This window comes from Physcomitrium patens, chromosome 17 (assembly GCF_059467195.1).
Source record: "Physcomitrium patens ecotype Gransden chromosome 17, ASM5946719v1, whole genome shotgun sequence".
NCBI lineage: Eukaryota > Viridiplantae > Streptophyta > Bryopsida > Funariales > Funariaceae > Physcomitrium > Physcomitrium patens.
In genome coordinates, this window is record NC_143426.1 from 10,362,304 (window position 1) to 10,377,019 (window position 14,716).

General features: G+C 28.3%; 1 protein-coding gene across 7 annotated transcripts; it reads left to right on the top strand.

The window, feature by feature from the left end:
- The first annotated feature begins 2,328 nt into the window (after window positions 1-2,328).
- On the top strand, window positions 2,329-4,616 carry LOC112294157 (uncharacterized). Of its 7 annotated transcripts, XM_073540505.2 has the most exons (4): window positions 2,458-2,647; window positions 2,966-3,114; window positions 3,314-3,403; window positions 3,773-4,616. In XM_073540505.2, the coding sequence occupies exons 1-3, from the start codon at window positions 2,580-2,582 to the stop codon at window positions 3,316-3,318; spliced, it is 222 nt and encodes a 73-aa protein (XP_073396606.1). In that variant the 5' UTR covers window positions 2,458-2,579; the 3' UTR covers window positions 3,319-3,403; window positions 3,773-4,616. The 7 variants fall into 7 exon arrangements, 2 of the variants coding, with proteins under 2 accessions (XP_073396606.1, XP_090099862.1); XR_016497931.1 differs by lacking the exon at window positions 2,458-2,647 and adding an exon at window positions 2,329-2,451 and having other exon boundaries at window positions 2,892-3,403; XR_016497933.1 differs by lacking the exon at window positions 2,458-2,647 and adding an exon at window positions 2,344-2,451 and having other exon boundaries at window positions 2,966-3,403.
- The last annotated feature ends 10,100 nt before the right edge of the window (window positions 4,617-14,716 follow it).

The window sequence follows — 14,716 nt, forward strand, 5'->3', positions numbered from 1 at the left end:
CCTGGAATTGGATAGCTTTAGGATTGAAGTTCAATCACAAGTTGTACTTGATTAATAAATCTTTGAAACTTGGATCTTGTGCCATCAAACTTTTCAAGCAGGGCAACTCTTAGTTCTTTAGTAATGGAAGGATGTTCCACTATAGGAGAAGGAACATAATTGGGTGCAGATATTGAAGCAACTTCAATCATATCTATATCTTCACTTCCTACCATTCTTATTGCTCCTTCTGGTAGTAAACTGAGTTAATGCATCACAAGCATTAACTCCTTCAATTGCTCTTACATTTGTACCATTGCACTTTTTATTTCAATAATCTCTGCCATAATAACACTTAGAAAATAAATATCTAATATTGCTCAAGACAAGCAAAAGAGGGAACTTGAGAATAAAGAAGATATTAAGAATAATATTAGTTTAAAAGACAGTAATCCACAACTTCTAATACGCTTATGTCTTATCAAAAAAAGGGGGTAATCTACTCTTAACCAAGAAAAGGCAAAGCTCTAATATTATAAGTATACTCTTGGAAGAAGATGCATAAACTAAAAAAATTTGTGTTAAAAAAAAATAACAAAATAATAATAAAATAATATATATATTAAAAAGAAATAGGAATGGCTATTGCTAAAAGACAAGGAAACTAGAAACTCTTAAATCTAGAGTAAAAACAAGAAAGGAGTTGACAAGAGTAAAGAAGGCTTCATTCTTACCTCTATATATACTATCAAATTAAGAATTATGTGGCAATGTTCTATAGGACCTCTAATATGTGTTGACTTTGCAAGACACATGCCTTAGCTTACAAGACAAGTTTTCTATGTGTGAACTACAAAATTAGCTTGTTCTTCAAGCTATTAACATATGTGGCACATGACCAATTTGTTGACCATGTTTCTAACCTAAAAAGTCAATTATAGACACTTATAAAGTCAAAGCAGCATCTATAAAGCTTTCAAGAAGCTTCTACAAAAGATATTATGGAATTGACATACTTTTACATACTTTTATTTGATCATATAGGTAATTATTGGTTTATATGTGTATGTTTGTGATACTATTATTTCATCTTGAAGGGTATGATAATCTCAATGTTTTTTCTAAGAACTCAATAAACAATAGCTCTTAAATTGAATAATTTTATTAAACTACATTTAAATAACTTATAAAATTTACTCATAATACATACACAGATATATATATATATAAAATTTACTCATAATACATACACAGATATATATATATATATATATATATATATATATATAATTATTTCAATAAATTTTATCTAAACATATCCTATCTTCTTATTGTAGCTTGTAGAAACTATGCTCAATGATTCTTCATTATAATAAAAATCTTTTATATATATATATTTTAAAAAATATATTAAAAATATATATCATATTATACAAGTAATTATTATTGTTAATAATAAAAGATACTTAATAAGGAAATTCATAAGAAGAAAAAAAATTCAAAAAAAAGTTCAAAAAAATTAAGTTATTTAAGACTTCAACAATGAATTAAAAAAGTTGTCAAGAACTTGTATTATATGTTTAATCCAAATAAAGATGATTCCTTTAATAATAATATATTATATTCTATTATCTTTTATTTTATCTATAATTAGATTATTTCTTATTAAAATCAAAGAAATATAACTAAAGAAGAAAAATTTAGATGAAAGTCATGACTTGTATGCTCTTCCTTCTTGCTATTAATTAAAAATCTCACAAAAATCATGCTCCATTTTTTTCCTATATAACTAGGAGATTATACTCTCTTATCATTTTTACAATGACATGCTTTTTCATTGATTTCTTTGTTCTTTTCAAAACTTTCATTTGACAGTTTAATATAATAACCCATCTTTTGGTTCTTTTATCACTTTCATTGACTTAATAGCCACATACACACCTACTGTGTAAAAAAAACATTCAGAAACAATTGCAATGTGGAGGGCCCTCACTCACTCTCCAAAAAGAATGAAAAGAAACACTTTTTTGCTCATTTATTCACATAGAAACACAAGTACCCACCCTTGAATTACTTTCCATCTCACTCACTGCTAGATTCCACACAAGACTTCAAGCTCGGAGGACTAGGGGAGGGGGTGGGGAGGGCAGGCAAAGAGGCAGACTTGACTCGAGGAAAGGCACGTCTAGTGTGCTTTTCCAAGGCAATGTCCTTTGTGAGCAGAGGGAGAGTGGGCATGAGGAGGAGGATGTGGAGGAGGGAGGGAGGGACCCACAGGATTATCGGGTATTGACATGGTATTGACAAATTCTCATTTCGACGGGTGGAGCAACGAAAAGAGCCTTTTCTCCTCCTTTCCATGATTTTTGTTCCTTGTGGGAGGAGGCACTAGAGAGGGCTGCTGCTACTGCTGCAGCAGGAGGCGCATCTGGGACGTGCAGATGTGAGGAAGACGGTGGAGGGCGAGGTGCAGTAAGTGGGCAGTTAATGCATAGTGCCACGTCTGCTTGTGTGTTTTACCTCCAGTTGTAGGAGGGAGAAGCATAGGTTTCAACTCGTTTGGGGATTTGTAGTGGTGGGGTAGCAGCAGCAACATCAGCATGGGGTTACTGTCGTTCATGGGCCGTACCACTTTCTCGGCCATCTTCGTTTTGCCTTCATGGCAGCAGTGAGTGCCACGACTCCTGTCATAATCCATAAAGAAATAGGGAGTGATATGCCTCGTGAGACTCACCTAATCGATACAGGAGGTGGAAGTTTTGTTTGAGGTGTGTGACTGGAAGTGGTTTTTATACTAGGGGATGAAAACACTATATATATATTTTCAGTAACAACTGTGTTGTAGGAGGATTGAGCTGGTGTGACTAAAGTATCGTACTTCTCAGAAGCTGTGTGCGTGGCCTTTGGTGCAGGGTTTCCAGGGCGAAACTTGAATTGGCTTAATGTGCAGCTAATTATACATTGGTTGTGTCCTGCCTTTCTTCAGAATCCAGGATTTCGGTCAGGATGGGGGTGCAGCTTTGAAGGCACTAGACACTAAGTTTCCGTTGTTTCTGAACAACGTCAACAATGCTCACAACTTGCACTTGGCCCTCCCAAATGGCATTCAAAGCAGCTTTGATCATATTCGCCAACGTACCTGCAGTTTCGCTTTTTATCTATGGTTATCGGCATTTAGGGGTTGCGATCCTAGGTCCATAATTTCATATCATGCATTTGTACTACAATGCATGTTGGGTGTGTAATTCGTGTCTCATTGCGCTATGAATGTGGGATGGCAAGTGAAGTGTGCAATTTTATACTCTAATATATACTGAATACGTCATTGCTGCAGACTAATACTTGTTTGATGGTTGCCATTTAATTGGAGGCTCTGGGTGGTCTTCTTTTCATCTTAGACAGTAACCTCGGTGCGTATTTACTGGTGAGTATCTACCTCTGAAGGATGAGTATTTTGTGCATGATGAGGATATTGTGGCCTACGTTCCCTCTCACATTCTCTCACATTACAGAGTTAGAAAGGCGGGACATGATGACCGTTAATGGTGTGCTGGTCACATTAGGAATCGTGCTCATTGATGGATTATCAAGATGATTTTCTTTCAGGGCCCCTAGCAAAGAACTCGGGTACATTAAATTGGAGAATTTGTAAGATTAGATTAAAGAGGGATGTAAGATTCAATAGGTCTCACAGTATATCTCGAGCTTCTGTGAATGAAATTTGACATGCGTTTTCTGCTCCTGACGGGATCAGGATTTAACTGCTGTAATTGTTTGTGTTTCGTGATTGCAGCTTGTCTTCCTTGCGTTAGTGACACCGATTATGCATGACTTTTACAACTATGATATTGCAACAGGTGATTACTTACACCAGTTCAACTCATTCTTGAAGGTATGTGCTTTATAGACCCTTCCTTTCCCTAGATCCAGTCCTAACAGACAATTTTGCGCTCAGTTTTGTGGATACATGAAATATGATGACCAGAAAACAAGATTCTATAGTAAGAAGTAACGGGATGGTCTTTGTGACAGTCGTGAAAAAATTATGGAAGCTTGTGTTTGTGCACTCAATAGTAATGAGTCAGTTGAAGAATGCGTCCCACTTAATTGGCAGGTCCTTCATTCACAGAGAGTGATTTTGCATAAGATATGGTTCCATTTTATGGCCTTCTATTGTGTTTTTTAAAAATCCGTCGAAAGAATTATTCTCTTAGACATATCAATGAGATTTTTTTGCAGAACTTTTCTCTTTTCGGGGCTGTCCTGTTCTATTTGGGTATGAAGAACTCTGTTTTTTAATCTGTATTGTATAGATTTCTTATGCTTCATATGGTTGTGCAACTAGCACTTTTGAATCGGATTCCCCCATTTTTCTGTAATGGTCATTGTATCGCCCCGAAATAATGTTGGAGTTGTCATGCTTATTAATTGCTTGATCAATGTTTGTTTATGTAGTTCCTGATGATGCTCTAGCTAGAATGACTAGAGACAAGGGAAACGAAGTTGTTCTTGTATAGTTTTTTCACTCGCTAAATATCGTGTGGGAAAAATGTTCAGTAGTGTTCAGCCTTTCAACACCTGAATTGCTATGTCATTCTGTTTGTCATTCTATTTTATATATTGACTACTTATCATCACTCGTGCAAAGGTATTTGTGTCATCCTGTCAATTTATTTGCTGCTGCCACCTTATGGCCGAGTGGATCACTTTGTGGGGACCTCATGACTTTATCGTACATGCAATATGCGAAGATGATGTTCTTATTATTCTAGATGAGCTGGTCACCTCAGGACTCTTGTACGTGATTTATACGTGTTTAGCTTGGCTGATTTTCTACTGCATGTCGGTCCTCCTTTATTGTTTTTATCAATATAAGAGGAGTGCGTTGTTAATTGTTGCATGTGGCTTGACTTCTACTAAAGTGACATGTAATCACCTCTACGGCAACTCATTTGTGGGTGTCAAAGAATGAGGAGAATTGGGTGCATGAATTGATGGGTATAAAGTCAAGTGGACCAATGATTAATGATCTAACAGTGAATAAAGAATTATTGACGTCCTTTTGAAACTTTTTTGTTACCTTTGATTTGATTTTCTTCAATGTTCAACTTCTTGTTTTATCTTCATAAAAATTGCCTTTTATTAAAATTAGGAGAAGTGAAGCTTGGGGAATATCTTGAACTTCAGCTACTTATTCTCCTCTTTTAAAAATGTAAAAGGCACAATTTTCTAAACATATTTAGATTTATAAATAATGGAATGGAGTATATTATTGGTTTTGTACAAAAGGATGTACATGTAATCTTAGACAAACTTTGGGAAACCTACTTAAGAATAAAATATAGGTTTTATTAAATTTAATACAATTAAATAGCTAGATTTTAAAAATCTATTAATAATACTTATAAATAAATAAATAATCATATGTAAAATTCAAAGATACATAATAAAATAAAATTTTGTTAAATAATAAAATAATTGATATAATTAACAATAAAGATATATTATTTTTTACAAATATTTTGTATTTATTATAAAATTAATATTAGATTTAAAATAAGTTATGTTGTTATGTCTTTATATATTGGAAGATAAATATTATATAATTTTTTTTTTGGAATATTTCTTAAAAAGAATTTAATTATATTTAATTAAATATAATATGCTCTCAATAAAATTTTAGTATTATATTGTAAAATATTAAAATATCTTATATATCAAATAAAAATTAGTGTTAAAATTTGTAATACATAAATATAATAAAATATTTTAAAATATATTTATTTTTATAATTATAATTATAATTATATAAATATTTAAATTCTAATTTTAATTTTTCTATTAAATTTAAATTATGCAACCATTAATAATTATAATATTTATATAAAAATAAAAATAAAAATATTATTATTATAATCATTAAAATTTTGTTATTAGATTTTTATAAATTATATCTTTTTATTTTAACATAAAAAAATAATAACAATAATAATATGCTTATCACGTGATATGGCATTAGAGGCCAAATCCCATTAGATGTATGTAATTTAGTTTAGTTTAGTGGATTTTTATCTACATAGCTTTTTTCATTAGTTGGCTTTTATAGTGTCAACTAGAGTTTGAAGATTTAGGGGACAAAATCTCTTCGACTTGACATTCATGTCAAGTTAAGTCTTGTGAGTTGTTTTGAAAGAAAAATAAAAAACTTTTGTAGTAAGATTTTGCTTTGCTTTGGTGATTGGCCTAATATTAAAGCTTTTAGGATTTTTTCTATACACTCTTACATTCTTGGATTGTTCTTTTGTAGTATAAAAGATAGCTTTATTTAGAAGTATTTATATTTTCTATCTTTCACTTAATAAGAATGTTTTCTTCTTCAACTTGTGTTATAACAAATTAAAATGGAATAGAAAAAAAGAAAAAAAGAAAAAATCTTCAATTTTGTAGGTTGCTATGCTTTTGATTATTGTTCTTTGTATTCTTAGATTGTAGTACTATACTTCAAGATACTACTACATTAGAATATTACTTGATGTATATTGAAATCACAATCCTATTATTGCTATAAGATATTATTTGTAGCATCAAAACTTAGGACAAGATTTGTTTTAGTATATTTAGCATTAAATTTCTATGCCAATATAGAAGTGCAAAATCAAGATGCCAAAAAGAAGTACTTTAGAACTAGTTTGTAGTATTGTATAATAACACAGCTATTAGGTGAAAGAAGAAAGAAAGTATTTTATTATAAAAATAACCTAATAAAAAGATATAGTAAAAAAATAAGAATAAACAATAGGAAGTTAGTAAAAGCTTTAGTCTTAATGTTATTTTTTATAAAAGAGATTTCTATTTACTTAGTAGGAGCATAAATTGGTAAATTTAAAGTAAATAAAATAAGTAATGACATAGACATATTTAGAAGAAAATTAAAAATATGTTTTAGCAAAAATTACCTAAAAATATAAAGAAATAATATTTGAAGAAGATTGCTTATAAACCAAGGTTAAAATCACATCCTAAGGTATAAAACCACACACCTATGATGACTTTGAGGTTCTTTGATTGATTATAAAAAGGTGGCTTGAGAGCAAACAAATAAGAGGTCTTTTAAGTATTGGTTTGAGGTGATTTGATGCATGTGTTTTCATAAAAAATGCCTTAGAAAAATTGATGTGATACAAAATTGGTACAAAAATAAATATTGTCTTCAAGGCTTCAAATGTTCTTTCAACTTTTTTGCTCCACTCAAGTTTATCTTTATGTATCAGATATATTAAAAGAGCCACAACTTGAAAAAAAATCTTGATGAAGATCTTCTACTAATTGACAAATTTCAAAAAGAATTACATATCTCTTATTGTTCTTAGAATCTCCCAATTTTTGTTCATTTGGACCTTCTTTGGATCCATCATTAGATCTTTATTAGAAATAATGTATCTTAAAAAGTCAACTTAAGTAGTATGGAATAGATACTTTTTGATTTTGGCATATAATCATGCATCTCTAAGTATTGGTAATACATGACAAATATGAAGTTTATATTCTTCTATATTTTTAGAGTAGACTAAAATGTCATCTAAATAATAGATAAAAAAATCATCAAGAAACTCAAGAAAAATGTTATTTATTAGATGTTAAAAAGTGATTTGTGCATTTATGAATCTAAAAGACATAAAATTATATTTGAAATGTCTACTTCTAGTTTGAAAAGTAGTCGTTCATTCATCTCTTTTTATAATGTGAACTAGGTTGTATGCTCTTTATAGATCTATTTTTCTATAGATCTTTGCTTAATTGAATTAATTAAGAAGTCTTGAAATTAGAGGTAGGAAATTCCTATTTTTGATGGTGATCTTGTTAAATCCTCAATAATATATGTACATCTATAGAGATCCAACTTTTTACTTTACAAATAAGATAAGAGTTCTTGCTAGAGATTTTGAATGGCATATGAATTTTTTAGCCAAATTTTCATCAACGTATTCTTTTAGTGCAACCAACTTATTTTGTAATAAGTTGTAGATCAATTCAAATGATAGTTGAGTTTTTTCTTATAAATCAATTGAAGAATCATAAGGTCAATGCTCTGAAGAATATCTATATTTTTTTAAAAAAATATCCTAAAAATTTTGATAATGACTAAAAATATTACTTGATGTTTTTCTACCATCACAAATAGACATAGTATATATAGCAAAAAATGACCCTTCTTTTGTAGTATGCATGAAAGCTCTTACATCTACTAGTAAGAGTTTGGATATATTAGACATATATATTTTTACTTAATTAATGAGATTATAGACTTGGCTAAAGAAGAACAATTTAATTAAATTAGATTTAAGATTACAAGAAATTTAATCTATTTGAAGGTTATATTTTTTTAACTACAATAATTTTAAAATAATTGAATTAGAAAGAGATCTTATTACATTAAATATTATTATACTATTATGATTTTTAATTGTTATATCTAAAGAAATAATCTCATGGATGACATCTTCAAAAGATAACAAATGACCACCTTTGACTTCTACATGTATAGATTTAATTTACTTAAATAAAGATATTTCTTATTTTTTAGCAAAGTCTTCATCTATAAAATAGGCTGAGGCTCTTGAATCTCATAATATAAAGACTTTGTAATTTTTAGGTCCTAAATACACATCTATTGTAAAACAAGATGAGGGATTTCAAGAAAGAATAGGACCTTTATTAGGTGTTGCATATGATTTTAGCTGCATGGCCCCTATTGTAGTTGGCCAAACTTCTTTGCCAATTATGTTTCTTATTTTGTGATTACATTGCTTTTTTGAATAATATTGAGTAATATGCTTAGCTTTTCTGCAATATAAGTACAAATCCTCTTGATGATGTCAAATCATTTTTTTACTTCATAAGAGATTTAAAATGTATCATATCAATTTGTATTGGTTTTGGTCTTGATAAATAAGTTTATGAAAACTTAGAGGTTACCATCATTACTTGAGTTGTTCTTCTTCAGCTAAGTCTTTGTTCTTGAAGACTTTCAAATAATTGATTATTGTATACAATAACTTAAGCAATAAATTATTTTAAAGATTTTGCTTTTTGAATTGTCAAAAATAAATCTTTGACATTATTCTTTAATCCATATCAAAATTGATTAATAAGGGCTTTATCATTCTGGTCCATATTACAAGTCAAGTTTTGAAATTTAATAGCATATATAGTGGCTGGCTATAATCTTTATTATAAAAATAGAAATTTGATATCTACTACTTCTTTTTAATCACTTTTTTTAAATGTGGCTATAAATATTTTTAAAAATAAATTAAAATGAAAAAAGAGTCATGAATATTTTTCCATCAAGGATATAAACCAAAAGAGAGTAATTCCAAATAGAAGTGCACCTATGAATTCAACTTGAGTAAATCCATTAGGACATTAGAAGAAATGCAATCTTAAATAGAGCTAGACTTGTTGCAGAAATCCTTAAAATTTTGATTTTCTTCCATCAAACTTTTGAGACATACTAATTCTTGTCCCCATCTTACTTGTAGGAAATAAAACTTCATAGATTTCATTGTAAGGTTGATTTATTTGCTTCTTTTAATCATACAACTTCTTCACTCAAACTTTGAACTTCTTCTATTGGCATAAGATTAGTATTTCCATAGTTGGCACTGGTTATGCATAAAATTTCTATCCTAAGAGTGTTGATAAGTTCATAAAAATTTGCAATCTTTGCAAATCTATTCTCACTTCTGTGAAGTATAGCATCTATGATTTTTTCTTTTGTTTTAAATAACTTAATAAATCCAAAAGTCAAATTAAAATAAAGTAATGTGTAAGCTCTAATATAATATAAAAATTTATAAAAAGAAGGATAATTTGATTATTTTAAGAAAATAATTAATATTTAAAAACTAAATAATTTATTTAAAAATAGATAATCTATAACCTTTAAAATACAATAATATAAGTAATATAATCTATTCACTTCTAAAACAATATGAAAACAATGAGTTAGTACTCTTATTAAACTATGAAAGATATTAATCTTTTAAAAAATATATATATACAATACATTCTTATGCCACTCCAAAAAAGTTTAGTAAGTTACTCAAAGATGGTAATATATTGAATTAAAATGGCTATTACCAAAGATAAGGTGATTAGAAAGTCTTGAAACAAGACAAAGAACTAAAAAGGCATTGACAAGAGTGAAGAAGGCTTCATTCTTACTTCCATATATACTCTCTAATTAGAAATTACATGGAAATATTCTATAGGACGTCTAATATGTATTGACTATGCAAGACACATGATATAACTTTCAAAGCAAGTTATATATATGAGCACCATATAGTTAACTTATTTCACAAACTACTAATACTTGTATCACATTGTCATATTATATATCTTCTTGTTTGAAAATGCACCAAGCACCTAACTATAAAAGGTGTGGTTGTATGTTGCAATTATTAAAAAAAACTTTAACAAGTTTCAACCATTAAGAAAGAAACAATTTGAATTCTAATGCAAAAGGATTTAAATTTAATACAAAGTGCTTAAAAACACTCTTCTTAATTACCTAAAGTAAATACAAATCTTAATTGTCTTGTTATTTGCTATTTTTTACAACTTCTAATTTTTTCTTTGAATCCTAATCCTTAATAATGAGCTTCAATTAGTTGTAATTTCTAATCTAATCATTTAATTGCTGCAAAATTTTATTATTTAGTAAAATAATATATCTTTTATATGCTGTAAAAATTCCAATCTCATCCAACATACAAATTATAAAAAAAATGAAAAAAAACCATATTAGTGTCTCTTAGTTGCTAACTTGAAGGTTGATGATGAAGTTTGAATAACAATTTCTTTATCTTTAATCATTAACTTCAACTTCAAATTCATTTAGCTTAATATATCAGTCTGCTAAAACCATGCAATTTTATTTTTTTTATTCTAATTAGTAAATCTTTAGATATTACAACAATCATACTTGGTTCTAAACTCCCAACTTTCAATACTTTCTTGTACTAATACCTAAATATCTCTCAATTGTACTATTAGAAAAAAATAAAAGTTCGCATACAATTAGCACATCCATTCAACTACATATAGACAAAATTTGAATTATAGATGTTGTATGCATCTTAAAAATCAGCCAATAGTGTTAGCCCTAATTTTATTACATAATTCCAAAGTCACTAATACAAACTCTAATTTTGTACAACAATTACAAAGTCATCTCAAAACCTATAACATCTAGCTTTATAATTTTGAAATAAGCTTAAAGCCAGTTCTTTGATTCAAATTTTTTATCTTCCAAAATCTACCTACTTTATCTTAAGTGGCTATTTTAGTAGCTAGAGGTCTGATTTTGACCTCGATGTACAAACTATCATCCCTTGGGTATCAATCCAATCTTTCCTAAGAATTTTTTAGATTGATCCTATCCTCAATTTTATCTTAGAATTGATCATATTAAATATTTATCTAATTTATTTCATTTTTATCAATTTATGGCCTTTTAGGATACTAGAATTTTTTTTTATAATCTAGATGGCAAATTTGCCAACCAACCATTAATCTACTAGCTATTAAAATAAAAAAAATAAACTAAGAGACTTTGTAAAAGTCTTGTTTGAATATCTAAAATTATTATTGAATCAAGATGATAGTATAAAAATTATAATATCATTTTTTTTCATATTTTCACTATATAATCATCTTATAATATGACATCCATTCTTTTTAAATCTGCATATCCTTTGATATGTACTAATAGAACCATTGAATTTGACTTGCATCAAACCACCTCTTCATTCTTGATATGTAATCTATCACCATTATTATCAATATCTATTTCAATATTAACTTCTTCTTTTAAAATATTAATTCTTTCAATAAGATCTATTATATTTATTTGTTCATTTTGCTTCTTGAAAATCTTTACTTGCTTCTTAGCAATAGATATTTTTAATCTTGTGCCATTCAACTCTTTTAATGAATATGTAACATTATTATAAATTGTTACTACCACATCCAGTCCAAACTATTGTTTTGAAAACTTTTGCAAAACACTATGTTGGTTATTCAAACTGCTACCATAAACAAGCACTCATTCACCTTTTTCAATTGTTCTAGACATCAATTAATGTTGTTTATAAAACCTAGCATTGTTTCTTAACATTGTCTTTTATAATCTTTTTAGTACTAGCTCTACATCTTTTGATCTTTGTTGGAGTTGTCAAATTTTAATTGCCAACAACTCTTCTCTTATCAATTTATCTCTCTATGATAGCGGTAATAAGTTATAGATAAGATATTTGTATTATTGACGTACAAGAATAAATAATTGGAACCATATTTAAGAAGTTTATAGAAGTTTTAATAATTGAGATTAGATTAGTGGACTATATAGGATCTACCATGGAACATTCTAGAAAGAGTTTAGGGTGGTTATTTAGGTAGAATCCATTATAGAATATTCTAAAAAGAACTTAGGACGATTATTTAAGTGGAGCCTATCATTAAGAACATTCTAGAAAGTTCTAAGATAGTTAATCAAAGTATAAATAAGATTGACTAAGGCATTTTGGGCATTTGATCAAGTATGGCTTCGGATCTTTTTTCTTAGTAAAATATAGTTTTATAGCTTTCTATTCAATTTTATTTTATTTTCTTTTTTTTTTTAATTTTCTTTATCATACATTGTGATAGAATTTATGTTATTGTAGATTAAAAAGATCTTAGATTTTTGAAATAGTTTGATTTTATTTTATTGGTATTAGACTAAGTATTAGACTATTTTTTTGTTAGCATGTCAATAGCCACCATCCAATTTGAAGTTAATTATTATGATCACATTAGATATTGTGTTGAGGCTACGACAAACTATTCTTAAGAAGTCAGCTGAAAGAAGAGAAGATATTACAATAGTAGAATCGAATAAGGAAATTGTAGCCTCGGAGATATGGTGGAGCAATCTCAGATGGAGGCTCAAATACAATATCTCCTAGACCAAATAGCTACTCTGCAAGGATAAATAGAAGCCTATATTATAAGGGAGTCAACATTTGTTAAGATGAAATTGAAAAAATCTAGTATATACTATGGAACTTCAAGATAAGAAGATGTATAACAATGGCTTTTCAGCATGCAATAATATCTCCAACTATTTGGAACAAATACCACCAAAGAAATTATCTATATAGCCAGCTATTTGAAAGATGCAAGAGCCATTTAGTAGCAACATTGAATTCAAAGCTATAGAGCTCAAAATAGATTTTATGATTGAAAAGAATTTGAAACTGAGTTAAGGAAACAATATTGGTCCATCAATGAAGAAAAGATAACTTACAATTAGTTGAAAAATCTTATACAATCCAAATTGATGTAAGGTTATGTTTTTTTATTCAATTTCCTATATTTCTAAATTTGTAATATTTTAGAAGTAGAGATGATAGACCAATTTTTATAAGGGTTAAAACCTAAGATCCAACAAGACATGGAACTAAAAAATCTACAAAAATTTGAAGAAATAATTATGATTGCAAAGAAGGTTGATGCTATAGATTTTAAAAATTATAGAGCAAAACCTATAATACAAAGTCCTTTACTGCTATCTAATACTATGGCATAACAACCAACACCAATAAAGATTGATGCCCTACAAGGATCATTGATACTACAAAGATAATAAATATTGGTGCAAAAGAGATTTTATTTCTATTATTAAAAATTAGACCATCAGATTAGAAGTTATTTAAAACATCAAAATTCAAGTACCAATAAATCAAGGTAGATTTATAATCTCAAGATTCACCAAGTTGATAATAAGATAGAGCAAAGAAATGTGGCTCCTTGGTAAAGGCATTCAAGGCCAATATTAGAAATAACTGTTATCTTTCAAAGACAAATGGCATGGTCTTAGGATGACCAACAAAATTTCTAATTTTTATTGTAATTTTTTATCAATTGCTTGAAGAAATAATTCAATCTTATTTGTCTCTAAAATTAAATTTTATATCTTTAATAATCAAGAATATTACTTCTCAAATTTCTTAAATACCTTCGTAGCTTACAAATTCCTATTATAATGTTCAATCCACTCAAAAAATGATTTCTTGGTAATCTAATCAATATCTTCTAAAAAATATTCATCCTTCAATGCATGTAAAAATATCTTCCATGAATCTCTAAAATTCTCTATAATTGATTTAACATATTTTCTTATCTTTCATATTGTGGCAAGTCTAAATAGCTCATACATCTTCTTTTTAGAAATCCAATTCAATTCTATTTTTTGTATATAACATCTCAAATACTTTGAAATATCTCTTCTATTTAATTCGTCAATTTTATTAATCATTGCTTGCAATGCTTTGATTGCCAAAGCCTCTTTGCAATCATTACATTATTACTGCTGCATAAATAATGTAAATGCTTGAAATATATTTATAATATTTACATCAAAGTACATATTTTTTTCACTAGTAGAAAATCCATTTGAAGTTCTACTTGAAGATCCACTTGAAGTTCTATCCAAAGCTCTATCAAACACTCTAAATTCTATCTTCTTGCTTTCTTTTGCCATTAATTTCAAATAACCACAAATACAATCTAATACCTTCAACTCCAAAATTTCATGTCATATTCACCACTTATATCATATTACATATTCTCTTTTTTAGAAATACATTGAGCACCTAGCTATGAAAGGTGAAGTTATATTTTACAAGTA